The sequence below is a fragment of the Bison bison genome, unplaced genomic scaffold, assembly GCF_000754665.1.
Source record: "Bison bison bison isolate TAMUID 2011002044 unplaced genomic scaffold, Bison_UMD1.0 scf7180017864089, whole genome shotgun sequence".
Lineage (NCBI taxonomy): Eukaryota > Metazoa > Chordata > Mammalia > Artiodactyla > Bovidae > Bison > Bison bison.
The window spans coordinates 3,313,514-3,340,571 of NW_011494661.1; the positions used below are offsets into that span (position 1 = coordinate 3,313,514).

General features: G+C 37.5%; 1 protein-coding gene across 5 annotated transcripts in view; it reads right to left on the minus strand.

The window, feature by feature from the left end:
• The window catches only part of CADPS2 (Ca++-dependent secretion activator 2), a 375,512-nt gene that overhangs the window by 178,415 nt on the left and 170,039 nt on the right, over positions 1–27,058 (minus strand). For all 5 annotated transcript variants that reach the window (XM_010838081.1, XM_010838080.1, XM_010838082.1 and 2 more), the window contains exons 8-9: positions 6,207–6,315; positions 4,748–4,948 (exon numbers count right to left, since the gene is read on the minus strand). In XM_010838081.1, the coding sequence (XP_010836383.1) occupies positions 4,748–4,948; positions 6,207–6,315 (310 nt within the window). The remainder of the gene's footprint in view (positions 1–4,747; positions 4,949–6,206; positions 6,316–27,058) is intronic.

Below are 27,058 nucleotides of genomic sequence, written 5' to 3' on the forward strand. Positions count from 1 at the left end.
TTATGTTTGTGCCAAAGTGAAAGTAAAATTTTTTTAAAAGGTGCTTGCATAATCTTTTGTTTTTTGGGGATAACAATGAAGGGTAGTTTAACCAAACAATGTCTGGCAGTTTGGCAAAAGACAGTGCACAGTTTGAAGCAGAAAACCTGGATAGCATTCCTTCAGCCTTGCTTTAAGTCACTTTTTTCCTTAGAATTTCCATGTATCTTAAAAGTCAATGAAACAGGGAAGTAGAACACATCCACTTATCAGATAAATCTATGAATACACACCATTATTTATATTTTAAAAAAGATAATAATGTTGTTCCTAATAAGTTAGATTTGATAATTATTATTTTGTTCTGACTATTCCTAACCATTCAGTATGGTTGGATTTAAAACTGAGCTTTTCTTTTTAAAGTTATAACATAGATTCTTCAAAGAAAATTCAGGAAACAGAGGCAATGAATTAGCAATCAATCCCTCTAATTAAACTCATCCACTGTAAATATTTTAGGTATAATTCTACCTATATTAAAAAAATTTTAACAGTGACAATAATATCACATATATAATTTAGCATTTTCTCACTTAATGTTACAGGGCATTTTTGCAAGCTATAGTAACAATTTCATAGCAATTTCCCTTATGCTCACATGAATGAGAGATACTAGGTTGTTTTTACTTCCCTGTTGTGGCAAAAATAAGCGTTTCTGTTTCCTAAGTGACAAGGTTACTGTAAATATTCCAGTTCTGCCTAGAAAGCAGTATCATGATACTGTAAATAAGATCATGATATTACTTGAAAAAATTTTATCATTATAAAAATTTTAATATGGTAAAGCAAAAAAAAAGTCATAAAAATACTTACCCTTACCAGCTATAGGCCAGCAAAGAAATGAAAAACATATTTAAATGGGTTAGAAACATTTATTTCTAGTCATTTTAATTTTATGTCATTTTCTCAGTTTCCACTAATGACTCTAGAAGTTGTCTTTCCAAGAGATGATCAAGAAAGAGAGAAAGGAATAATACGGAGGTCAAGGAAGAGAGGAAAATTAAGGCAAAACTACTCTCTGGATCAGTTCAATGGCATCTATGATAAAGGTCATGGTCAGTATCTCATTTAGATGAGACAGAAATACATTTTTCTTTCTTCTTTCCTTTCATTTTAAAGATAAACCATCAGGGTCTGTGAGTAAATAAAAAAAAACCTCAACACAACTGGAACAGTTTGGATTTTTAGAACAAATTTAGCTTTTTTAAAGCAAGTTAATCAAGGGGCTAAAAAATTCAGTTCCACTTAGGCTGATCAACACTGCCTTCATAGTACATTGCTATCCAATGGAAAGATTTTGCTGGGAAGACATTATATGGCTCTCTTACTAAACTGATTATCAGATCTTTTATTAAATCCATATCAGGAAGTCATGATTTTAATGTTCTTGACCCAGTGCTTCCCAACCACTTCTCTTTCCACTTTGTGTAAGATGGATGATATCCTTTATAATACGGGCTTCCCTGGTAGCTCTGTGCTAAAGAATTCACCTGCCAATGCAGGAGACATAGATTTGATTCCTGGGTTTGGAAGATCCCCTGGAGAAGGAAAGGGCAAACCACTCCAGGATTCTTGCCTGGGAAATCCCATGAAGAGAGGAGCCTGGCGGGCTACAGTCCATGGGGTTGCAAGATAGTTAGACATGACTTCACTACTGAACAACAACATCCTTTATAACACCAGTATATGTCTTGGGTATTCCTTATACTCAAGATGTGAAGGAAAAAATACTGGAACACAAGTGAATTAGGGAGACATTTTCATAAAAATAATTTCCAAGTCAATGCAACTTGGCAGTTCTTAAATGGTGGTAACCTTCCCCACCTTTGTCTCTGTCCCCTGGAACATTTGACAACATCTAGAGAAAATTTGGAGAAGGCAATGGCACCCCACTCCAGTACTCTAGCCTGGAAAATCCCATGGAAGGAGGAGCCTGGTAGGCTGCAGTCCATGGGGTCGCAAAGATTCAGACATGACTGACTGTCTTCACTTTCACTTTTCACTTTCATGCATTGGAGAAGGAAATGGCAACCCACTCTAGTGTTCTTGCCTGGAGAACCCCAGGGACGGGGGAGCCTGGTGGGCTGCCTTCTATGGGGTCGCACAGAGTCGGACACAACTGAAGCAGCTTAGCAGCAGCAGCAGAGAAAATTTTGGTCGTTAGACCTGGGACAGTGGAGTCAATTATTACAGGGATCTAGTGGGTAGGAGACAGGGAGACTACTAATCATCCCATAATACACAGGACAGCCTTCCCCTCCGACCCCTGAAACAAAGAATTATCTAGCCCAAAATGACAGTCTTGCTGAGAAATACTGCTCTAACAAAGAAAACAATTACTCTGCTTCTGGTCAAAACAGTGTAATTAAAAGCAGATTAACCCTCCTACCTGAAACAACTAAAGAAAAAATCATTAAAAATACTTTTAAGAAAGTTCTCAAAATTTTGGATATCCGGCAACATAGCAGAGTAATTTCTGAGAGGCGGGGAAACCAATGAGATGAGCCTTTTAGCTGCCTCAGATTAATACCCGGAGAAACTTTCAAAGCGGTGGCTCTGGGAAGAAGAACTCAGGGAGAGCTAAGGGTCTCTCTGGGCTGAGAAGATGGGAGCTGACAGTTCAGGAAGGTCAAGGCTGCTGAAATTTGCAGGAAAGTTTATTGTTTCTTCCCCCTACCCCACTCCGTATTCAAATGAATACTGACCACATCACTCAATGGAGGCAACAATATGAGGATGAGGAAGAATCCTCAAAGGATTAGAGGGGACAGTGCCCACATGCACACAGAGACTAGAACAGTGCTTGTTTCCAACAGCCAGAAGGTAAAACTTCAATTTTCACTGCTCATCAGTTGGCACCCAGGTGGTGGTGTTTTAGTCACTAAGTCGTGTCCAACACTTGTGACTCCATGGACTGCAGCCCTCCAGGCTCCTCTGTTCATAGGATTTCCCAGCAAGAATACTGGAGTGGGTTGCCATTTCCTTCTCCAGGGGATCTTCCCAACCCAGGGATCAAACTTGGGTCCCCTGCATTGCAGGCAGATTTCTTCACCCACTGAGCCACCAGAAGAGCCCAGACTAGATGTTATTTGGCTCCACCTAAACGCTAAACCTGAAAGGATTAAATTACTTTTGAGTAATTTAACTATGTCTTAGAATAAAACTCAAGAATATTTTTGTGAAGAAAATTACACCAAAGTACATGATCATTAAATTGCTCAAAACCAGTGTTTAAGCGAAAGGTTTTAAAGCAGCTTGAGAGGGGGGTGGGGAACAAACCACAACACACATTATGTACAGAGGAAGAAACAAAAATAATAGCAAAATTTTTCATCAGGGAAGAAAAAAACCAAGTTAGCAGAGAGCAGAGCAAAGTCTTTAAAGAACTGAAAGAAAAGCATCTTTCAAAATGAAGGTAAAATGAAGACATTTTCATACATAAAAAAGCTACGCACGTACTGCAAGAAAAGTCAAAGGACATCCTTCGGGACGTGTAATGTTTCAGTAAGTGAATAAAGATTGCTAGGAATGGTAACTACATGTTTGAGTATATAATATTTTCTCTTATTATTTACATTTCTTTAGAAGGTAATTGACTGTTCCAGGCATAATAATAATGTCAATGCATTGTGGGATTTATAACATTTGTAGAAGTAAGATGCATGACCAGAATTGTACAGGAGCCAGGAAGGGAGATACAGAAGTCTACAGTTGTGAGGTCCATGTACATTATGAAGTACCATAATCGCTTGAAGATGGATCAGGTAAGTTTGAAGGTGTATGCTAAGAAGTCTAAAGCATGCAGGAGACGGGTTGAGCTTATATCCCATCTTTATTTGGCCTAAAGTGCCTTTGTTTTAGGTGTCTAAATGTAATACTAATCGGTGTCTAAGCAGAACAGGTAGTAGTTATTTGATGCATGAAAAGTAAGAGAAGTCAGAATGTTGTTCCCCTGGAGATGAAGCTTGAGAATGAAAGGTGTTGAATGAAAAGTCACGATTTAAGCTTACAGTTAAAGACAAACTGATTTATTACATTACAGGAGAAAACAGAGAAGTTTTGGAAAGGAGTATAAGAAGTTAAAACATTTGGTTTAATGATTACTAAAGCTATGTTTGAAAATGTTTCTATCATTATTACATAATTTGCAATTAATTACTTGCAAATTAAAATGAATAATTTAGTTCTTAATGATTTAAATTAGCATACAGAAAGTGACATGGATATAAAGGTATTTAGAAAAAGAAAGTTGCCTTGATGACTTTTGTTTTCCTGACTTACATCAGAAAATAGGCCTGGTATTCTCTTGGTTTGTTAAGAACAACTCTAAAAAGTGACAGTTCATTGTTTCGGTGTTCTGGAATCTTAGCAATGCCAATTTGATTTTGCAATATGCTTCCCATTTCAATAGAACATACAAGTTAAAATTACATTAAGTTTAAATAAAATTTCTCTTATGCTTTTGAGATTCCCAGAGATACCCCAAGGCCTGGCAAATTCATGACTGAAAACCACACGCACCATTTACTCCAAGGTTTGTGTGAAAAGCTAGATAACTTATTCTATGACTACTAAAATGAACTATTTTTATTCAATTAGGAATCAGGTAATGATGCAAACTATAATACTGGGCAAATTTGACTCAGACAATTTTATATCTTATTAAGGTTATTAATTGATAATCAAATTATTTTTCAACAAAACTTACAAAGTTGAGCATCTGCATGGAGACTTCCTCCTTTAGGATTCAGCTTCTGGGCTTGAATTGCAGGAATAGGTTTATATGACTGTCCAGTGGCCCTGTACATGGCTTGAACCCACAGTATTCTATCCTGTTCATCATCACTGGCAAATATTACAGTGTCTCCTTCTTTAACAGCATTGAAGAACATATGCCCACCCTGAAGGCCTGTGGAGGAAAAAAAAATTGTTAAAAATTCACACAGTTGGCAGATTTTAGCCTCTTTCATTAAATGGTCTCATGGAAAAGAACTGATCTGCTATTTGCAGCTCAATGCCTTTGAATCATATCTACAATTGAAGAATTGAAGGGAAAATGATATGAGAAAGATTTATACTTCCATATCACTTTGGAAATTAAAAATAGCCTAGGAAACAGTTCATAACACAGCAGAGTTCTGCAACACACACAAGAATGCATAGCAAAGTCTGGTATTTCATGCCAGAGAAGACACTCCTTATCTGTTAGCACATTTCTCATTCTATATGTAGAAGACATATATGAAAACAATACAGTTAAGACTAAAATGATATTTGCATTGTACAGTATTTTACTTTTACAAAACTCTTTTACAGGGAAGATATTTTGGATTTTAAGTGATTTATTAGTGGATATAATCACTGACTCTTTTTTCATCTCTCTATATTAATTTCTTATTCTATTTATTAGCAGATACATATATTTCTTTTTTGTTGTTTAGTTGTGAAGTCATGTCCGACTCTTGCGACCCCATGACTGTAGCCCACTCCTCTGCTCATGGGATTTTCCCAGGCAAAAATACTGGAGTGGGTTTCCATTTCTTTCTCCAGGTGATCTTCCTGACCCAGAGATCAAACCTGCGTCTTCTTCATTGGCAGATGGATTCTTTAGCATTAAGACACCAGGGAAATCCATATATTTCTTTACCTTGCTGGTTAATTTTATTAATCTCCACATAATCATTCATTTACTCACTCGCTCGCTAATCTCAGACACTGAGTATCCAGTACTATACCAAGCATTAATACATTAGGAGGGAGAGAGAGAAATATAAGTATCCATTGTTGGGGAGAAAATTAGTAGAATATAATATATGGTAGTAATTCATTAGCCATTTCTTTGCCTATTTCTGTCTCTTGTACCTTTTTGCTTTTCAGTAAAGAAGTTTCTGCAAGCACTGCTGATACTTATCCTATAATTTCCATATTATAGTATTTTTCAGATATTTCATCCTTTCAGTAAGTTAACAGAGATGGTGAGTTATGGCTAAAACTAAGTAGCCTCATAAAGATATAATTTAAATCCCATCAAGTCTTATCTAGCTAGGTATATGAATGAAATATGTTCCATTTATGGAATGGAGTTTGAATGGAAAATAGACACAGGATATTTATGAGAATTTCATGAATATAGGAGAGGCATGACAAGTGATTCAACTAGGAATTACCTGGGTGGGGATCTGTGTAATCCACAGTGTATCCTTCAAGCTGCATTAATTCTTGTGGCTCAGACTTTTTTTCTCTATAACTGCACATAGCAAAGGTGTATTGGCTAACCTGCATGAGAAAAAAAGTTTACATATTGGTTGCATGAAATTTATCTTTTAGTTTTTTTCTTTATCAGAAGACTGCCCAAGTTTAAAACCATAACATAAAATTTGCATATGTTATTAAATGTTAGCATTTTTTAAAACCTTGCTCAGAGATGAAAGCACTTTTTGTTTATCCATCTACAGTTAGGTCTTTTATGCCTATGATCCAGCATTTCCCAAACTGATGAACTCCTGGCCAAAATTCTATGAACTATTAACAGAAGAGCCATTAAAAAATAGTCATATTAAATATAAATTGGGGACCATAAAACTTTTAGAGGAAAACACAAGCAGAATACCCTTTGATATAAACCATAGCAATATATTTTTCAGATCTATCTCCTAGAGCAAAAGAAATGAAAGCAAAAATAAGCAAATGGGACCTAATTAAACTTACAAGGTTTCGCACAGCAAAGGAAACCATCTATCAACATGAAATGAAGACAACCTAGTGAACAGAAGAAGATATTTGCAAATGACCAATAAGGGATTTATATCTGACATATATAAATAGCTCATACAACTGAGTATCAAAAAACCATGTATTAAAAACATGGCCAGAAGACTTGAATAGACATTTTTCCAGAGAAGACATAGAGATGGCAATGGGCACATGAAAAGATGCTCAATACCTCTAGTCAATAGGGAACTGCAAAACAAAACCACAATGAGGTATCACTTCACACCTGTCAGAATGGCTAGTATCAAAAAGATCACAAACAACAAATGTTAGAGAGGATGTGAAGAAGAGGAACTCTTCTACACTGTTGCTGGTGTAGTCACCATGGAAAACAGCATGGAGGGTTCACAGAAAACTAACGTTAGAACTACCATGTGACCCGAAATTCCACTCTTGGGTATATATATGGAAAAAAAAAACCCCACTAATTCAAAAGGATACATGCATCCTGATGTCCCTAGCAGCACAATTCTTTACTATTTCTAAGATGTATTACAACATAAAGAGAAGATTTAAGAAAATGTAGAGTGCACTTTTTTTGGTAAACACTATTCATACATATGAACGGTAGTTATTATTGCAGAGTACAATTATAGGTCATTTAAAGTTTTTTTTTTTTTTTCAGTGTTTATGAGTTGTGTCCGACTCTTTGTGACCCCAAGGACTGTAGCCTACCAGGTTCTTCCTTCCATGGGATTTTCCAGGGAAGAGTACTGGAGTGGGTTGCAGTTTCCTTCTCCATCACTGTTTATAGTTTTTCTCAAAGAATATGAATTACTTTATAAGACGACTTTTTCTAATTTGGGAAAACACCCAAAGCTAGCTTTGGGAATAGTGAATCTAATAACTTGAGACACTTATGGTTCTTGCTACTCTAGGGTTGTTGACAATTCTGAAAAAGATGAGAATACCAGACCATCTGACCTGCCTCTTGAGAAATCTGTGTGCAGGTCAGGAAGCAACAGTTAGAACTGGACATGGAACAACAGAATGGTTCCAAATAGGAAAAGGAGTACGTCAAGGCTGATATTGTCACTCTGCTTATTTAACTTCTATGCAGAGTACACCATGAGAAATGCTGGGCTGGAGGAAGCACAAGCTGGAATCAAGATTGCTGGGAGAAATATCAATAACCTCAGATATGCAGATGACACCACCCTTATGGCAGAAAGTGAAGAAGAACTAAAGAGCCTCTTGATGAAAGTGAAAGAGAAGAGTGAAAAAGTTGGCTTAAAACTCAACATTCAGAAAATGAAGATCATGGCATCCGGTCCCATCAGTTCATGGGAAACAGATGGGGAAACAGTGGCTGACTTAATTTTTCTGGGCTCCAAGATTGCTGCAGATAGTGATTGCAGCCAAGAACTGACCCACTCCTTGATAGACTAATGTCATAGAACGTATTGTAACCACAACTGGAAGTACATTTCAGAAGAAGAAATGTAGGACTTATCGACTCTGCCAAGGTGATCTATCCATAAAAATCATCTATTCAACCTCCATAAAAAATAAAAAACATTTTTCTACATTAATATATGTCACCATCTCCCCGGGCTCTGCCTGATTAACTCTGGGCCTGGGTTTCTGACACATGGTGAGCAGTTCAATGTGGCCCAGTGTGACCTGCATCATTATCACTTCAAGGACTGTAAGGAGATCCAATCAGTCCATCCTAAAGGAGATCAGTCCTGGGTGTTCATTGGAAGGACTGATGTTGAAGCTGAAACTCCAATACTTTGGCCACCTGATGCGAAGAGCTGACTTATTGGAAAAGACCCTGATGCTGGGAAAGATTGAAGGCAGGAGGAGAAGGAGATGACAGATGATGAGATGGTTGGATGGCATCACCGACTCGATGGACATGGCTTTGCGTGGACTCTGGGAGCTGGTGATGGACAGGGAGGCCTGGCGTGCTGCAGTTCATGGGGTCGCAAAGAGTCGAACACAACTGAGCAACTGAACTGAACTGAACTTATAGATCACTAAATTTAGTTTCTCACCATAAGGTCATCAAAATGCTAAGAAAATTCAGGAAAAATAAAATGAAACAACAAATAATAAAGCAAAAAATAATTTAGGAAACAACTATTTAGGGAGTGATTATTCACATTTTAAAAGAAATTCTTAACCTTCTCAAAAACATGTGGTTCATATAAGTAATGGTATCTTTCTATATTTCATGCATTTCTACTTCAAGAAAAGAGACCACTATAATAAAATGTACTGCAAACTGAAAGCTGTTTCGAACAAAAAACAATAAGCAGCTTCAAAGCTGTAAAGGAACATAATAAAATGTATAACTTCATTACAAATTCCAAATATTATTTACATGTGTATCAGATACATATTATATAATAACACATACGGTTGTTGTATTTTTCAACATTACAGATTTACTTTTTGAGAGTACTGTCATAACATTCTACAAGGTATTTATTTAATCAGTAAAAATTGACCAAGGGAACAAAATATTGTTACATTTGCTAGAATTACAGGTTTCAATTATGTAGTAAGGATTTTAAAATAATACACTGGAAACTAGAGACTATGATTTCTCACTAAATCAAGTAGCTACTCCCAGAGCTAAGCTTCACCGAAAAGGAAACAAAAGATTATTCTCTGAAACATACTGCTATTGAGGGATGAGGGTTATGTATGAGCCCTTGAGAGTGCGATTTTAACTACAAAGTTCACAGATGTGGAAACTGATTTTCCTAAGGTCACCCAGAAAGAGAACGCTATCTGGAATGGAGAACACAAGTCTCTACAATCTAGTAAGCAGTCCTTCCAATGTATCACATTAGAATTCACATTCTGGAACTTACAAACAACTGTATTCCCAAATAACAAGCTGTGCTCTGTGCGCTTAGCTGTTCAGTCATGTCCGACTCATTGCGACCCCTTGGACTATAGCCTGCCAGGCTGCTCTGTCCATGGGATTCTCTAGGCAAGAATACTGGAGTGGGTTGCCATGCCCTCTTCCAGGGGATTTTCCCAACCCAGGGACTGAACCCAGGTCTCCCAGCATTACAGGTAGATTCTTTATCATGTGAGCCACCAGGGAAGCCCAAATAACAAGCTAATTGCCTCAAATTCTGGCAAAGCTACTATTTAAGAGAGGTGTAAGACATTTACTTAGATATGTCTAAGAATCTATCATCAAAGACTACTAACGGTATGGGAGAGAGGAAAGCGAGTTGAGCAGCAAACAAGTTGAGGCATTATCTGTTTGTTATTTATCTTCTCTCAGGTATATATTTGATAAATCACCCTCATTTGTTTTATAGTAATGTTTGTATCTGTAATTGATATAAAAGTATAATCCTTTCATATATTTAATCCTCCTCTTGAATTTAACTTGGTCTGAATTTAACACTGTCATCCTACTTTCTCTCTGTGTTTTAGCCTTTTGTCTGTGAATTCAGAAAAATAAATTTTCTGAATCACAGGAAAATCACATGTGGATTTTGGTTTTTATTCCATTCCAAGAATCTGTCACTAGGTCCATTTAACTCATTTAAACTAAAAATTCATATATACATATATACATGTGAATTTTATATTACAATACAATTATACATATGAATTTTACATATATATTTCTGTCTTCTGCTATATGGTCACTAAAAATTCCTTGGCATCCTATTTTTAATCTATACCATTTTACAAGTTTTCAAAGGCATCATTGACCCCATATTTTATTTACCTACTGTAAGACAAACCTTTTTTTTTTTTTACTGTATATAACTTACATACAGTATATAACTTCCTTATATAACTTTCACAAAATCTGGAGTTTACAATTTCACATATTGTTATAATTACTTAATTACTTCATAAGCCTGTAACCTATTATAGGAATAATTTTTCAAGTTTTTCTTTGAGTCAAAATATTTTGTAACAGTAATTTAGATGTAGCTATCTTTGTTTCTTAACATTACGCTCTTTAATTCTTCTATATTTTAAGTTTGATATTTCTAAGATACTACAACTCATTTACTCGATTCCTGGTCAGGAAGATTCCCTGGAGAAGGGATAGGCTACCCACTCCAGTATTCTCGGGCTTCCTTGGTAGCTTAGACAGTAAAGAATATGGGAGACCTGGGTTCGATCCCTGGGTTGGGAAGATGCCCTGGAGGAGGGCATGGCAACCCACTCCAGTATATTTGCCTGGAGAATCCCAAGAGCAGAGGTGCATGGATGGGCTACAGTCCATGGGGTTGCAAAGAGTCGGACACAACTGAGCAAGTAAGCACAGCCCTGCACACTGATTTACATTTTAAATATCAGAAATTCCCTTTAAATATTTTTAGGAAAGTGAATTGTGTATTTTCTGAATCCCATAATTATAATATAGATTATAATATATATAACATATAATATAATATAACCTATTATAACCCATATTATAATACTGGGTTTGGCCAAAAGGTTGGTTTAGCTTTTTCTGGTAAGATGTTGTTATAGAAAAACCTGAACGGTTCGGCCAACCCATTATTTTTTTCCAGTGCTTTTATTCATGAACAACTTCTTGGAGGTATACTGAATTCTCAAGTCATACAATTTCCCATCAATTCTCTGCAGCTGTAACTCTACTGACTTCCACAGTTCGGTGTTAAGGAGATATCTGAAGCAACACACACAACCTTAATTGAAAAAATATTTTGAAAGAAATGTTTAGATGAAAATCTGTTTTCACTAAACTTCCTGAAATGTGGGAAGTCTGTGTATTTGCAGACAATATCTTTTAAATTTCACAAGATGTTTCTTTTGCTGCATTTTTTACTTTTATTCTGATTTCTGCTCTGTTCATCTGTTTTGTCCTCTTCTCTTCACACTTAGAAAAGCAGATTTTTGTTTTATTGGATACTTGCTTTCTTTCCTTAGTATCTGCCATTGTGAGCAGCTTTCAGTTCACACTTGACTCGAAGAAAAACATGAAAAATGATTCCTAAAATGTTACAGGTGTATGAAATAATTAAGTAATTATAACAATATGTAAAACCTAAACTTCAGATTTTGTGAAAGTTATATAAGGAAGTTATATACTGTATGCAAGTTACATTCAGTAAAGAAAAAAAAAGATTTGTCTTTCAGAAACTTTTCTTCTTCTATAGAACCGACTTTGAAGCAGTGGTCATTCTGTATGTGTGTGCATGCCCAGTTGCTCAGCTGTATCTGACTCATGCCAGGCTCCTCTGTCCATGGGATTTCCTTGGCTAGAATACTGGAGTCAGTGGCCATTTCCTTCTCCAGGGCATCTTCCTAACCCAGGGATCAAACCCGAGTCTCTATGTCTCCTGCATTGGCAGGTAGGTTCTTTATCACTGAGCCACCTGGGAAGCTCCTCATTCTGTACATCACTACCTAAAATGTGGGCACCAATTATCTGCTGTTTTTAGTTTTAATCCTTCTGATTTCTCCCAGAACTCTTTCATTAATCTCAGACAACTCCTCGTTTTTACAAACTTTTCAATACAGACCGTGTTTCTCATAAATTTCAAAAATAAAATCAATATATTTGATTTCAATATTATAGAATCTCTTCATAGGTCTCCCTTTGTCCCTCCTCCACCGCTTTTTAAATCTATCCTTGAAAAACAGATTTTCAAAGTCTGCTATTTGCCAAATGATAGGAGAGCCTCATTGATTCCTTGTAGTTTCCCACTGAAGTAGTGACAGAATTCACCTCTTCAGCCTCAAGCTTGAAAGCAAGTAGAAACTAGCAGCTCTCTCTAACCCAATTTTCATTCTTTAGCAGGCATTTATGTAGCAACTTTTTAAAACTGGGGTACAGTTGCTCTACAATGTTGCACTGGCTTCTTCCCTAAAATGAAGTGTATCAGCTATATGTATACATATATTGCCTCTCTTTAGGACTTTCCTCCCCAATCCTACCCATCCAGTGATCGAGCTGAGCTCCCTGTGCTATACAGTGGATTTCCACTAGCTATCTGTTTTACACATGATAGTGAGGTTTTGACGGACGTTCTTCCTGTTGCAACTGTATGGTTCTCTACAATCAGAGGCAAAACAATGTATTTTGAAAGTAACATGGTTTCCATAATTTTTTGTTTTCAGCATAACTGTAGAAGGCTCTAATTCTAAAGCCTTCTTGAATTAGCCTTCTAGTTATAAAATGACCAAATATTAAAAATAATAAGATATATCACTTTATGGGGCATCTAACTCAGGAATTAGAAAAAAACTTTGAGACAGTGAGAGATATCGCTGTGACAAAGGTTCTGTTCCCATCTGCTTATTTAGATAAGCCAGGCTTCCCTATGTTCACATTTTGGAACGTTATAAGAAAACATCTTGGAAATGCTCATATCTTGGAAAACAAAAAAGGAATTACTGTGAAACCCTTTCTCATTATAGAATAAGTCATTCACAGGTAAACTGGGAAGGGAAGCTATATCCAGCTCATTGACATAAGCATTTCCAGTCAAATTTAACCTTAATAATTATTGTTCAATTACTCATATGTTGTCATAAGCTGTGTGCTACTTATAATTGTAGTTATACTTCAATACAAAATACATTTGTAATACTTAAAGCCTTCCGGTCACAGGAATTTTTATTTACTCTTCCTCTTGTTTCATTTTTTATAATTAAAAACAATTATTTTTGGCTGTGCTGAGTCTCTGTTGCTGCTCAAGATTTGTTCGAGTTGCAGCAAGCAGGGGCTGCTCTCTAGTTCTGATGTGCAGGCTTCTCACTGTGGTGGATTCCCTGGTGGAGTATGGGCCCCAGGACGTGTGAGCTTCAGTAATTGCAGCACGCACGCTTCAGAAGCTGTGGCTCCTGGGCTCTAGAATACAGACTCAGTAGTTGGGGCACAGGGGCTTAGCCACCCCACAGCATGTGGGATCTTCCAGGACCAGGGATTGAACCTGTGTCTCCTGCATTGGCAGGCAGAGTCCTCACCACTGAGCCACCAGGGAAGCCCTTGACTTTCATTTTCCTTCAGGTGAGGCAGTTTGACTGACTGGGTTTTTTCAAACAGAAGGACAAGGGGAAATAAATCTGGGAGTTTAGGAGAAAAAGATCTAGTAACAAAGATTTTTTAGGCAAAGGGGTTTTTTGGCCTTCCTGTGTTATTCTTTATATTGGCTCTCTTTGCTCTCTGGATCTTTATTTGGCTTAAACAACAGAAATTTATTGTCTTGAAGTGCTAGAGGCGAGAAGCTGAACTATTAAGGGGTCAGCAGGTTGGTTCCTTCTAAGGGCTGTGAGGGTAATTCGCTCCCTGTCTTTCTCACTTGTAGTGGGTTGCTGCCAAGTTTTGGCACTCCTTGGCTTGTGGAGGTATCATATCCATCTCTGCCTTCATCTTCACTTGGCATTCTCCTGTGTGTGTATCTGCTTCCAAGCTCCCTCTTTTTTAACATGGGCACTAGTCACACTCGATTAGGGGCACACCCTTCTCTGGTATGACCTCATCTTGATTATGCACACAGTGCTATTTTCAAATAAGGTCATATTCTAAGGAACTGGGGTTTAGGACTCTCCAACAGAGGAGAGATTTTTACTCCAATTTTGCAGACATTTTTAATTGCAGAAAAGCGCGATAGAGGGATCAGATTCTGATGCATAATGTGTGCTTAGTTGCTCAGTCGTGTCCCTTTGTGACCCCATGGACTGTAGACTGCCAGGCTCCTCTGTCCGTGGGACTTCTCAGGCAAGAATACTGCAGTGCATTGCCATTTTCTCCTCCAGGTGATCTTCCTAACCCAGGGATCAAACCTGTGTCTCCTGTATTACAGGCAGATAAGCTAAGCCATCAGGGAAGCCCATTGATGCATAATACTTATTTCCTAAGAATACAATTCTGTTGGGGATCAGTTATGGAAATGAGAATTCAAGGAGAAAAAGCTAATAGTATACAATTTGCAATGGTTCAGTTCAGTTCAGTTCAGTCGCTCAGTCATGTCTGACTCTTTGTGACCCCATGAATTGCAGCACACCAGGCTTCCCTGTCCATCACCAACTCCCGGAGTTCACTCAGACTCACGTCCATCGAGTCGGTGATGCCATCCAGCCATCTCATCCTCTGTCGTCCCCTTCTCCTCCTGCCCCCATTCCCTCCCAGCATCAGAGTCTTTTCCAATGAGTCAACTCTTCACATGAGGTGGCCAAAGTACTGGAGTTTCAGCTTTAGCATCATTCCTTCCAAAGAACACCCAGGGCTGATCTCCTTCAGAATGGACTGGTAGGATCTCCTTGCAGTCCAAGGGACTCTCAAGAGTCTTCTCCAACACCACAGTTCAAAAGCATCAATTCTTCAGCGCTCAGCCTTCTTCACAGTCCAACTCTCACATCCATACATGACCACTGGAAAAACCATAGCCTTGACTAGATGGACCTTTGTTGGCAAAGTAATGTCTCTGCTTTTCAATATGCTGTCTAGGTTGGTTAGAGATGCACATAAAATCACAACAATATTCAAATTTGATTGAGAACGTTTATTATTGATTTAATGGTTTTATTATAGAAACTACCTCCATTGTAACTAAATTTATGATGAAAAGTTTACAGTGACCTACAGTTGTAAAATCTAGCAAATTAGCAAGACAGTTTGAAGCCTGACGGGCATGCTCCTATTTCTCTCTGGTCTTTTTTAGGAAGATGCATCTGGTTCTTCCTTGATACCTTTTAGAGACATGATAACTAGTATTTCATTTCTTACTAGTCAGAATGGCAAATAACTAACTGTAGTTCTATGTCCACTTTCAGTTTTTATTATCTTCTTTCATGGGTAGTTTTCCCTGTTATTCATTCATTCAACAAATATTTATTGAATATCTACAGTGCATTTTTTCTAGGCCTTGAGTATACAATAACGTCCTCGGCATCAGAATAAGAAAAAAAAATAGAAAAATAATATCAATTCTCACACGGTGATATGGAGAAGACTGGATTACAGATAAACAATACCTACAACAATTTTGGGTTGTTTTGAATGAAAATGTTTTGAAGAAAAATAAAACAGAGTAGAGTATGACAGGGAAGGGAGTCTATTTTTGATAAAGCATCCAGAAAAGGGCTCTCTGAAGACAATCATATTTCAATATTGGAAGTATTTTGATTGGAAGTGAAGGAGGATAAACCATGTTTAACAAATGAGTCTGCCATTTCAAATCTAGGTCCCACTTTCATTTCTCCCTCAATTACTTCTCCTTATTCTTTTCAGCTTCTGTTTGACAAGACTGGGGACATCTCACTCTAACCTTGTGTTGCTCAGCTTGATTTTTTATAAAACAGAGACAGTAACACGTGTTCTACAGGTCTTTGAGAGCACTGTGTGCTGAGTTGGTTCAGTTGTGTCCAGCTGTTTGCTGCCCAGTGGACTGTAGCCCCCCAGGCTCCTCTGTCCATGGGATTCTCCAGGCAAGAATACTGGAGTGGGCTGCCATTCCTTCCTCCAGGGGATCTTCCTGTCCCAGGGATCAAACCCACGTCTCTCATGTCTCCTGCATTGGCAGATGGGTTCCTTACCACTAGCACGACCTGGGAAGCCCTTGTGAGCACCGGAGATACTAATGCAGGATAGCTAGCACCATGCCTGCCTGATACGCAGTCGGCTCCCAATAAGTCAAATCCAGCTGTCAGGGATCCATCATCCCTCTCTCTCTTCTTGTGTGTCTTTCTAGAGTCATTTCATTGTGGGTTAGAGATACATTTTGTTCTGTAATAGGTAAGAAAGTGTGATGTCAGGCTTGACCCCATTTTGAGGCTGTATGTTTCCAGGCTGGGAATGACTAAGGACTGTTGGCCTTCATGCCTCAGGCTTCTGCTTTCCAGCCTCACTGGGTTCTCCCCAACTTATATGTCTACTTCGCCCCAGGCTGATGGGCTGCTTCTTCCCATTAAAAAGATAGCAATCATGGTATTGAAAATACCTGTTGAATATTCAAATACATAAATGGACAAGAAATTGAGGATGAGAAGAAAAATCAGAGATGCCTCTAAATGTAGTTTAGATATTATTCCCTCTATTTCTTTTTTTTTTTTTAATTTTATTTTTAAACTTTACATAATTGTATTAGTTTTGCCAAATATCAAAATGAATCCACCACAGGTATACATGTGTTCCCCATCCTGAACCCTCCTCCCTCCTCCCTCCCCATATTCCCTCTATTTCTAATGGATATTATCATGAATATATATTTTAATGTATATATTTTTAAAATGATTCTCTTAAAACAACAAAAAAGATTAATCTCTAAAGGTCTTTATACAAGTCATGTTCATGCTGTCGTGCATTAAAGAGTCCAGGCTTGACATGCATAGCATACCTAAAGCGCTAAAAATGTGCTTGCTATTTAAGATCTAGCTTTAAAAACTACCTGTCAAAAGGCTACTTGTTTTTCATATGCAGTGTAAAATGCTTACATCTATGTTGCTTTTTTCTTTATATAACTTGAAGTACAGGTTTGGTTGCTGTTTTATGCTTTAAGTACTGTATTTCTAGCTAGCTTTAAATAACACAATTATTTCTTAACATGATGGACATGTTTAAGTACCAATTTCAAAATCTTTGGAGATACCAAGAAAAAAAAAATCCAAGCAAAAAAGCCACCAGCTTCAGAAAAATCACGTACTTTTGACAACCATGGTGATTTAAATAAGTATTAAACATATGTTTTATTTTTTACTTCTTTTAATATTGTTTAATATTTCAAAAGTCACCTAACAGTCCTGGAGTTTACCACAGATGATTGGGCCCTGAGGTTTAACGAAGAGCACAGATGGAAGGGAAACAAAATACCAACGCCCAACAAAGCTGTTGCTGATAATTAGGGAATCTGACCCAGGAGACAACTGAAAAAAGTGCAGTTTGGCTTTTCAATACTTTGGTTCAAGAAGCAAAAAAGTATGAACACCATCCTTTGACTCACTAGCTCCTGGTTCTGTTTCCATAAAATGACACTGCATTTTATTCTTTTGATTCCTCTAATATCCCCAAGCACCTTCCACTTTGCCCATTCACCTTACTGAGGCAAACCCTACAGTGAACCTGTAGCATAAGATCAAGTGAATCCTTCTGAACAGTATCAACACTTTGTAGCTACTGGTTTGGCAGCCAGCATCCGGGGTGGGGGTACACTGGGGAAATCCCACTTGGAAATAACTTATTATCAGTTGGCACTAATCTTTAATATATGCTGTGCATGGGTGCTAAGTCGCTTCAGTTGTGTCTGACTCTTTGTGACTCTATGGACTGCAGCCTGCCAGGCTCCTCTGTCCATGGGATTCTCCAGGCAAAAATTCTGGAGTGGGTTGCCATTTCCTTCTCCAGGGGGTTTTTCTGACCCAGGGATAGAAGTGCGTCTCTTATGTCTCCTGCATTTGCAGGCGGGTTCTTTACCACTAGTGCTACCTGGAAGCCCTAATGTATGCTGCTGAAAGCTAAATGGTAGGGGCCAGGGGTTCCCCATGCTCCCTGTGCTTCCAGCTGAAGGCAGTCTGGCCCATCTCCACATGCCAGGGAATTAGATAGAAACAGGTGGTCGGACCTATTCTGATCTGGTATTTGTTTTCAGGGATAAGCTGACTTATAAGCTTATATAATATACTATATTGCGACTGAAAATCCATTCAGTGGAAAGACAGAGCCATGATAAACATTCAATATCCTTAACCCAGTCTATTCTTAATAACTCCATAAAGAATGGATTTGTTGAGAACTGGGGGATATAAATGTACTTTAATCTGAGGACAGAGTTAAATCAGGCTTTTTTGGCATCACAGGGCACCTTAATTTGCTGGGGTCCCATGAGGTACCAGCTTCTGATCTAGGAAACCTCCCATTTTATTTTCAACTGCCAACCTGTTCAACACCTGTCCGTGTCCACACGTGTAAGTGCTAACGGTGAGTTCTTAGAGACCACCACGTTCTGGTTTGTATGTTGGGTTCCTACTTCAGGGATCATGTTAACAGCTGGCAGCTTAGCAACTGCCACCGTCTAATTTCAGTAAAGATTAAGGCTTAAAAATCCTTAGCTGGAAATGTTCTTGGCAGAGGCCAAAGGTGCTGCTAGAGTTATTAAAAAAAAAAAAAAAAAATCCCAGAGCTTAATTTAATCAAGGAAAATGAATATATTTTTCAAGATCATGATGGATTTGAAGGGAATATATATTTACTGTCTTGACCAAATGGCATAAAAAAGATTTAGCAATCAGTGTATAAATTAGAAAGAGGAAAGGCAGTCTTTTTAAAAACAGTGCTCAGAGTGACTCACATATATTCATCTATTGAACAAATATTTAGCCAGTTTCTACTCACAGTAGATTACAAGACAGACAAGGTCTTTATTTTCATGGAGCATATATTCTAGAAGGGATAAAGAGATAATTAACAAATAAATATATAAGGATGGATAACTCTGATCAGAGAAAAATGTTCTGAGAAATATAAAATTGGATAATGTGACAGGGAGTCACTTCAGATTGGGTGGGCAAAAAAAGACCCATTTAAGGTGACATTTGACCTGATACCTAAGTGGGTAGGTAGAACAAGCTAGTCATGGGAAAATGTAAAAGCTAGAATAAATGTTCCGAATTTCTTTAGATGCTTAAGAAGCTAAGCAACAACCAAGTGGAAGAAAGGTGTGTGGTATGTTTAGTCACTGTCATGTCTGACCCCATGAACTGCAGCACAACCAGGCTTCCCAGTCCTAGGAAGAAACGTAGGGAGATTTAATTCAAAGGCATATTTGCATAGAGATCACACTTTAAAAAGAAACTTATATTATTATATATTTGAGAGAGGAGGCTGGTGACCTGGAGGTGCTAAACCCCAGTTCTCGGCGCTGCAATTACCCTGGATGCAGAGCATTACAAGTCACGCTGCTGCTCAGTGATAGGCGAGGACTCATCTGAGAGGAAGCTAGAGGCCACAATAGGGACAATATATAGGACTTTCCCTTGGTTATGGTCAGAGGTTTTCTAAGTGTAATAGGCAGTCATGGAAGAATTTACACAGAAAATTGGCAAAACCTGAGTTATGCTTCAAATAGATTATTCTGGCAATGTGAAGAATGGATTGTCAGGAGAATGGTAGAAAGTAGACCCAGAGAGAACAGCTGGGACTCTATTGTGAAAATCCATGTGAAGATAATAATGGTTTCAAATAGAATGATAGCAGAGAAGATGGAAAGAACTGAATGTAAGCAGGATACTATTCTGGCTGTAGATAAAATAGGATTTTCTGATTGACATGGGGTAATGAAAAAAAGGGGGGACAAAAGAGACACCATGGTTTTGGTTCAAGTATGCTCAAATATGGGCTTCCCCCACGGCTCAATGGTAAAGAATCTGCCTTCAATGCAGGAGATGCAGGTTTGATCCCTGGGTCAGGAAGATCTCCTGGACGAGGATAGTCCATAGGGTTGTAAAAAGTCAGGTACACCTGCGCACACACGCACAGATGCTCAAATATAAATCAAGTTTATGTTTTATATAGGTTTGAGAAGGAACCCAAATTAAAGGTGAGATAATATTTACTTATCTTACATTTACCAGTCTTTATCATGCAGCAGGAACACTCCACATGTATGTGTAAAGATATATATGCATATGAATGCATGCATACATATAAACATATACACATACAGCATTTTAAAGTTGAGTCTTATAAAACAATCAAGTCCATTAACATTCAATTCAGATAAATACGGTTACAATATTGCACATTCCTCATTCATAGGTCTTTACTCTTTCATGTAGGTGTGAGCTAAAAAAGAAGAGAAACAGATATTTTTCTACATGAACATACCAACACAAATTTTAAAGGAACACAAGGTACATGGGAAAGAGGAATTTTGGCATTGGGATCATTTCCTGATCCTTGTGAGATATTTCTTATCAAATTCAGCTCTACTCTCATTCTACTTTCTTTTATAATTTTAACTCTTGAGACATAGGTAAATGATCATTTCAAAATATTTTACAACTATTTTGAAGAGTAAATGCATTATTTCATTACAGAAAACTCGATTATTACAAAGGCTATCATAAAAAGGAAACTTAAAAAATTCTTTTCCTCTGAGATTTTTTCCCACAGCCAAAACAATTTTCAATTTTCTTTCCTATGTGTATTTTGAAAGATAAAATAATACATGCAACTCGACTCATAATAACCATTAACTATACAAAAAAAAGACAAATTAAAAAAAAAACTAAGTTTCAGTGAATATTTAAATATTCATGAGTCATCAAGTTTTATAAATCTTACTTCATATTATAGGTGTCTATGCCCTGGCTTAGCAATTTCATTTCTATAGGGATACTCTAACACACATGGATGAGCCCACAGATCAAGCATATATATTCCAGCATTATTTGTTGATTAATGAAAGGAACTTAAATTTCTAAAAACAGGGAACTGTTATGTAAATTATTTTAAACTAAATTATGGAATCCAATCATCCATTAAAAGGAATAAAGTGAATTTTTAGATACTGACATGGTAACTTGATGTTTTATTTTTTATTTATCTTAAATATTTGTTTTAATTAATTAATTTATTTAGCTGTGTCAGTCTTGGTGGCATGTGGGATCTTCAATCTTCATTGCAGCATGTAGGACCTAGTTCCCTGACCAGAGATTAAACCCAGGCCCCTTGCACTGGAAACAGAGTTTTAGTCAACTGGACCACAAGGGAAATCCCATCACACATTTTAAAAGTGGGTCAAAACAATTCAGGAAACAAATATATATGCGGATGATTCCATTAGGATTGGATTATACTGAAACAAGTTTAAAAGTTCAAACTGCCAGCAGTGGCTACTTGGCCACTGGGGGAAAAGACTGAAATCAGGGGGCCATACTGGTAGGGGTTCTGATGAGGGCCACAGAGACTTCTGTATGGTTTGAGTTTATCCTATACTGAGCACGTCTTGGGTTTGTACATCTTAAATCAGTTTAAAACGTAAAGCCAGAGAGACACTACCCCATGACTTTCTTGATTTGACAGCAGTGTATCTATTCACTTTGCATTACTATTAGCAAACATCAGCTTATGTCCTAAGACTAAACCTAGATCATCTAATTTCCTGCAGTAGTGGCATTCTCAGATAACGTGACAGCAGTCTGCTGCAGGGTGTGCAGGATATTTCAGATATCAATAGGCTGGTGCAGCCATTTCTTTAAGCTGAGAGCAGATTTTGATGGCGTCTCATTAAGAGAGTGGCTCTCGTATGTTTCCAGCAGGTACAGACCACTTAGTGGCATGGCTGACTGTTTACATCCTGTGCCAGCTCAGCTGATATGTAATTAACATTATGCCTTGATAGCCTGCTGTTGTTTGCAGCAACTTCAAGTCATGATTCTGACACATCGACAATAAGCAGAGAACACTTTGATATGAGGCCAAAACAACATAGATGTCTATCTACTTCAGTTTCCAGTAATGTCCCGTGGTAAGTGGGCTTCATGAGTGCGGGTCTCTTTATGCCATCACTCACTGGCCATTTCTTTAACGTAGTAACACTGTTATGTACCTCATGAAATGAATGTTCCACAGTGATTATGCACATACCTGTTTGTCTTCAGATCAACTGTAGTTGTGTGCATTTATTTGATCATGGTACAGTGACAAAGGATATGGGAACTTCGCATCTAGAGACTGACAGAACTGGATCTGATCACCAGACGCTACCTACCACATACTAACTGTATAATTCTGGCCAAATTATTAATATAAAACCTCTTTGTACATCAAGTTAATCTGTACAATGGGGATAATAATACCTATCCTCAAATCTTATTCTGAAGACTAAAAGAGATAGTGTGGTGGTAAAACAGTGCTTTGCATAAGTGCCTGCCATATTTGCATGATAAATATTAGACTACAGATAGCAATAGTTGTATTAATAGGTGAGTGCTTCAGGAATTTTTATATCACCACAAAATATGCAGCATCTGAGGGCATACAGTTATTTGCAGAGGTATTAGCTGAATACAGATTTATGAAATAATTCAGTTTGCTTAAATTGTAGATACAAATATGGAATTTTAAAGCCATTAAATGGTTTATTACAATGAACTAAAACATACTAGTATCATAAGTACTTTACATCAATGATATCCTCCAAATGTAACACTTAAACACTGAATACGCTTAAAAAATTAATAAAAAACACATATAAGTTTAATAAAAACACATGTAAGTTTTGGGAAGATTTTCAACATATTCATCAAAATCACTGTTCTTTCAGTTTGGCTTGGACCCAAATTTACCTTCATCAGAAACAAATGCAGCCTCAAAAAAAGCATGAAAAATCTTTTTAATACTGTAAGCATACTGGCTTTAGAATGTAAATGGGGTCCAAAATTAATCTTACGTAGCTCAGTTAACACCCCACAATGATAACTAATTCATTTTCCCATTTTCAACTCTGATTTAAATGTTGATACAAGAGTCTCTGAAAAGTCTCTTCACCTCAGCAACTCCGCAAGTGTTCACTTTGAACAACGACTTAGCCGCTGAGCAAACGAGACTCTCAATCAATTTTTATGAGCACAAATTCTTGGGCTGATGGCTAGACCTCCAGCTCCATCACTCAGATAATACACACTCACAAGTGGTGATGAGATTCACATTATCACCAGAGCACCATTCTGCCGACGGCAGCAGCAGACACAGCAGGGGCACACTGTCCTCCTGGAAACAACTCCCTCACCTTTCAATAGTGCAGCCTGCAGGTATGGATCCACAAGCCATGTGCCAACAGAATGAGAGCTATCTTTAGAGATCCTAATAAAATGAACCACTTCTTCCCAACGAGTCCTTCTTGCTGAATATCCATACATACCCATCTTGATTTTGAAGTGTGTACATCCGTCTTTCCATTACATTTGGAATTGAAAGGATGATTCAATTATATTTAACACTTTAAAAAGTTGTCAGAGTACTGGCATTGAAATCTCAATACACTTGGGCATGGGATTCTCTGTGTGAATACATGTATATACGTATATTTGTATAAAGATACAATGCTTCCCTGGTGGCTCAGACAATAAAGAATCTGCCCACAATGCAGGAGACCTGGGTTCAATTCCTGGGTCGAGAAGATCCCCTGGAGAAGGGAATGGCAACCCACTGCAGTATTCTTCCCTGGAGAATCCCATGGACAGAAAAGCCTGGCGGGCAACATCTATGGGGTTGCAAAGAGTGGGACACAACTGAGTGACTAACACTTTCACAATACTTATCACATCAGATCAGATCAGATCAGTCACTCAGTTGTGTCCAACTCTTTGCGACCCCATGAATCGCAGCACGCCAGGCCTCCCTGTCCATCACCAACTCCCGGAGTTCACTCAGACTCACGTCCATCGAGTCAGTGATGCCATCCAGCCATCTCATCCCCTGTCGTCCCCTTCTCCTCCTGCCCCCAATCCCTCCCAGCATCAGAGTCTTTTCCAATGAGTTAACTCATGGCATGAGGTGGCCAAAGTACTGCAGTTTCAGCTTTAGCATCATTCCTTCCAAAGAATATGACTTCAAATTTTAAGATGATATGTCAGGTAGAATACATCTGAATTCATGAAAGTTTGGTGGTGTTTATCCTAAATTTTAATTATGGAGTATAGAGGTTAACCTCCTTTGGTTTAAATTGAATGTTGTCATTAAAATGTTAAACATATTTTTGTTATATGGAGAATTTTCCAGCTCTCCAAAGACATGGTTAATGTTCTGTAAAGAACACTTAATGATCTCAAAACACTGAAATTCTTTTTTTTGAATTTTTTTGAATAAAAGAAGAAAATTCTTTTATTTCTATAAGTCTCTTATGGGGTAATAATGAACATATATATGGTTGCTCTGTAACTTGATTCTTGTGATCATATATCAAAAAATAAGGTAGGGAGCAAAGGATTATCCTCAACTTTACCTGGCTTGAAGCATAAAGTGTCCATCCGAACTCTCAAAACTGATCTATTAAGGCCTAATTTTCATACTAAAACAATGTATATTAGAAACTCTTTTAGCCTACTGTTACTTTACTGGATCTCTACAGGATTCTTTCTTTAAAAATAATGAATGTGATCCAGCAATCATGCTCCTTGGTATTTACCCAAAGAAGCTAGAAAGTTATGGTTACACAAAAACCTGCACACAAATGTGTATAACAGCTCGATTCACAATTGCCAAAATTTGGAAGCACCCAAGATGTCATTCAGTAGGTGAACAGATAAACTGCTTCATTTGGACAATGGAATATTATTCAGTGCTAAAAAGAAATCAGCTTTTAAGCCATGGAAAAAACATGGAAAAACCTTAAATGAAATTCCTAAGTGAAAGAAGCTAATGAGTAATGGCTACATGCTGCAAGACTCCAACTGTGACATTTTGGAAAAGGCAAACCTGCGGTAAAAAGATCAGGGGTTGCCAAAGGTGCGAGGGTGAACAGGCAGAACAGAGAGGATTTTCAAGGGAGTGATATGCTTTGTATGATATTACAGTGATAAATAGTATGCTTGTTCAAATACACAGATGTACAACACCAAAAGTGAAATCTAAGAAAAAGTATGGACTTTCGATGAAGATGATGTGTTGAGTGTAGTTCACCCTTGGTAACATATGTACCGTTCTGGTGAGATGTTGATAGTGGGGGAAGCTATGTGGGGACAGAGGATAGGTAGGAAATCTCTGTACCTTCCCTTAAATTTTGTTGTGAACCTAAAACTGCTCTTAAAAAACCATATTGACTAATAGGTATGACATGTTGAAATCTGTGGTTACTGGATAACATTCTCATGTGTTCTTATACTTATTTCCATCAGTTCAACTCTATGCTTACTAAGAATCAGTAGCATTTGATTAGGCCAATAACATCAGCTACTGATCTTATGGGATGAGAACTTAATGACATTTTGTGTAAATGCATGATATATGACCATGAAAAAGAAGCTTCAGTTTTTATGAAAAATCATTTGAATGCTTTGGAAAGATTTGACAAAGACAAGTCACTAACACAAACTTGCTAAATTAGACGTAGGTGAGAAAATCTATAAGTGGAAATAAAATAAAAATGTACAGAAAGATATGTGCTCAAGCTGCCTAGTAAATGCATTTAAATTTTTGTGCCAGTGTAAAGAAATTAAGCCTAGAAACCAAAGAAGATGCCTTATAGGTGTGACTTTTGGAGGACAGACCATTGAGAACTCCCAACAGGGAGCCCTTACTCAGAGCAAATGTGTGGGTTTTATATAAAATATATTGTCTGTGTGTGCAAATGTATGTACATATTTTATTAATCTGGTTGACCAAATATTGGTTCTATTTACTTACTTATACATTTTGTTATTATTTATTTTTGACTGCATTGCATGGCATGTGGTATCTTGGTTCTCTAACCAGGGATTGAACCAAGGGCCCTTGCAATGGAAGCCTGGAGTCTTAACCTCTGCACCACCGTGGGATTCTCAGTTCTATTTACATAAGAAAAAGTTACACTTTACCCAGGCAGGGAAAAAAACCCACTTTTGATTAAAAATTTAAACTTTCATGAAGTTACCATGCTATTATGGCACATCAATAAAATAATTGTATCCAGCAGTAGATAGATTACTTTATTTCTGGAAGATAGCAAATGATTTTCCTTCCTTGGGATATCACCATGTTAACCTGATCTAGTCTATACTTGCTTAATGCGTTGAGTAGGGCTTCCCTGGGGCTCAAGTGGTAAAGAAGTCACCTGCCAACGCTGGAGATGCAAGTTTGGGAAGATCCCTTGGAGGAGGAAATGGCAACCCACTCCAGCATTCTTGTCTGGGGAAATCCCATGGACAGATGGAACCTGGGGGGATGCTACTGTACATGGGCTTGCAAAATAGTTCAGATATGACTTAGCAACTGAAGAACAACAATAATGTGTGGATAGGAATTGATAAGATTTTACAGACTGTTTTGTGTTAACGATACCAAGACAGCTTCTCTTTTCATATATATTCATTGGGAATAAGACAGCTTGAATTTATCATGAACTGGAATGACTATTACTCAAAATTATTCTTTAAAGTAACTTTACTAAATGAGTATATTCTATGAGCAAAGGTCATTCATGATCAAACACCAAAACAAAACAAGAGTCTACTGAACTGTACATTGTAGTACTCTGCCTATATTCAGAATCCTATCACAAACAAATCCACCAGTCAAGGCAATTAAAAAACCTGTACCTCTGAATAAGTGATATATATGATACATTTTTTTTAAAGACATGTTTTTATG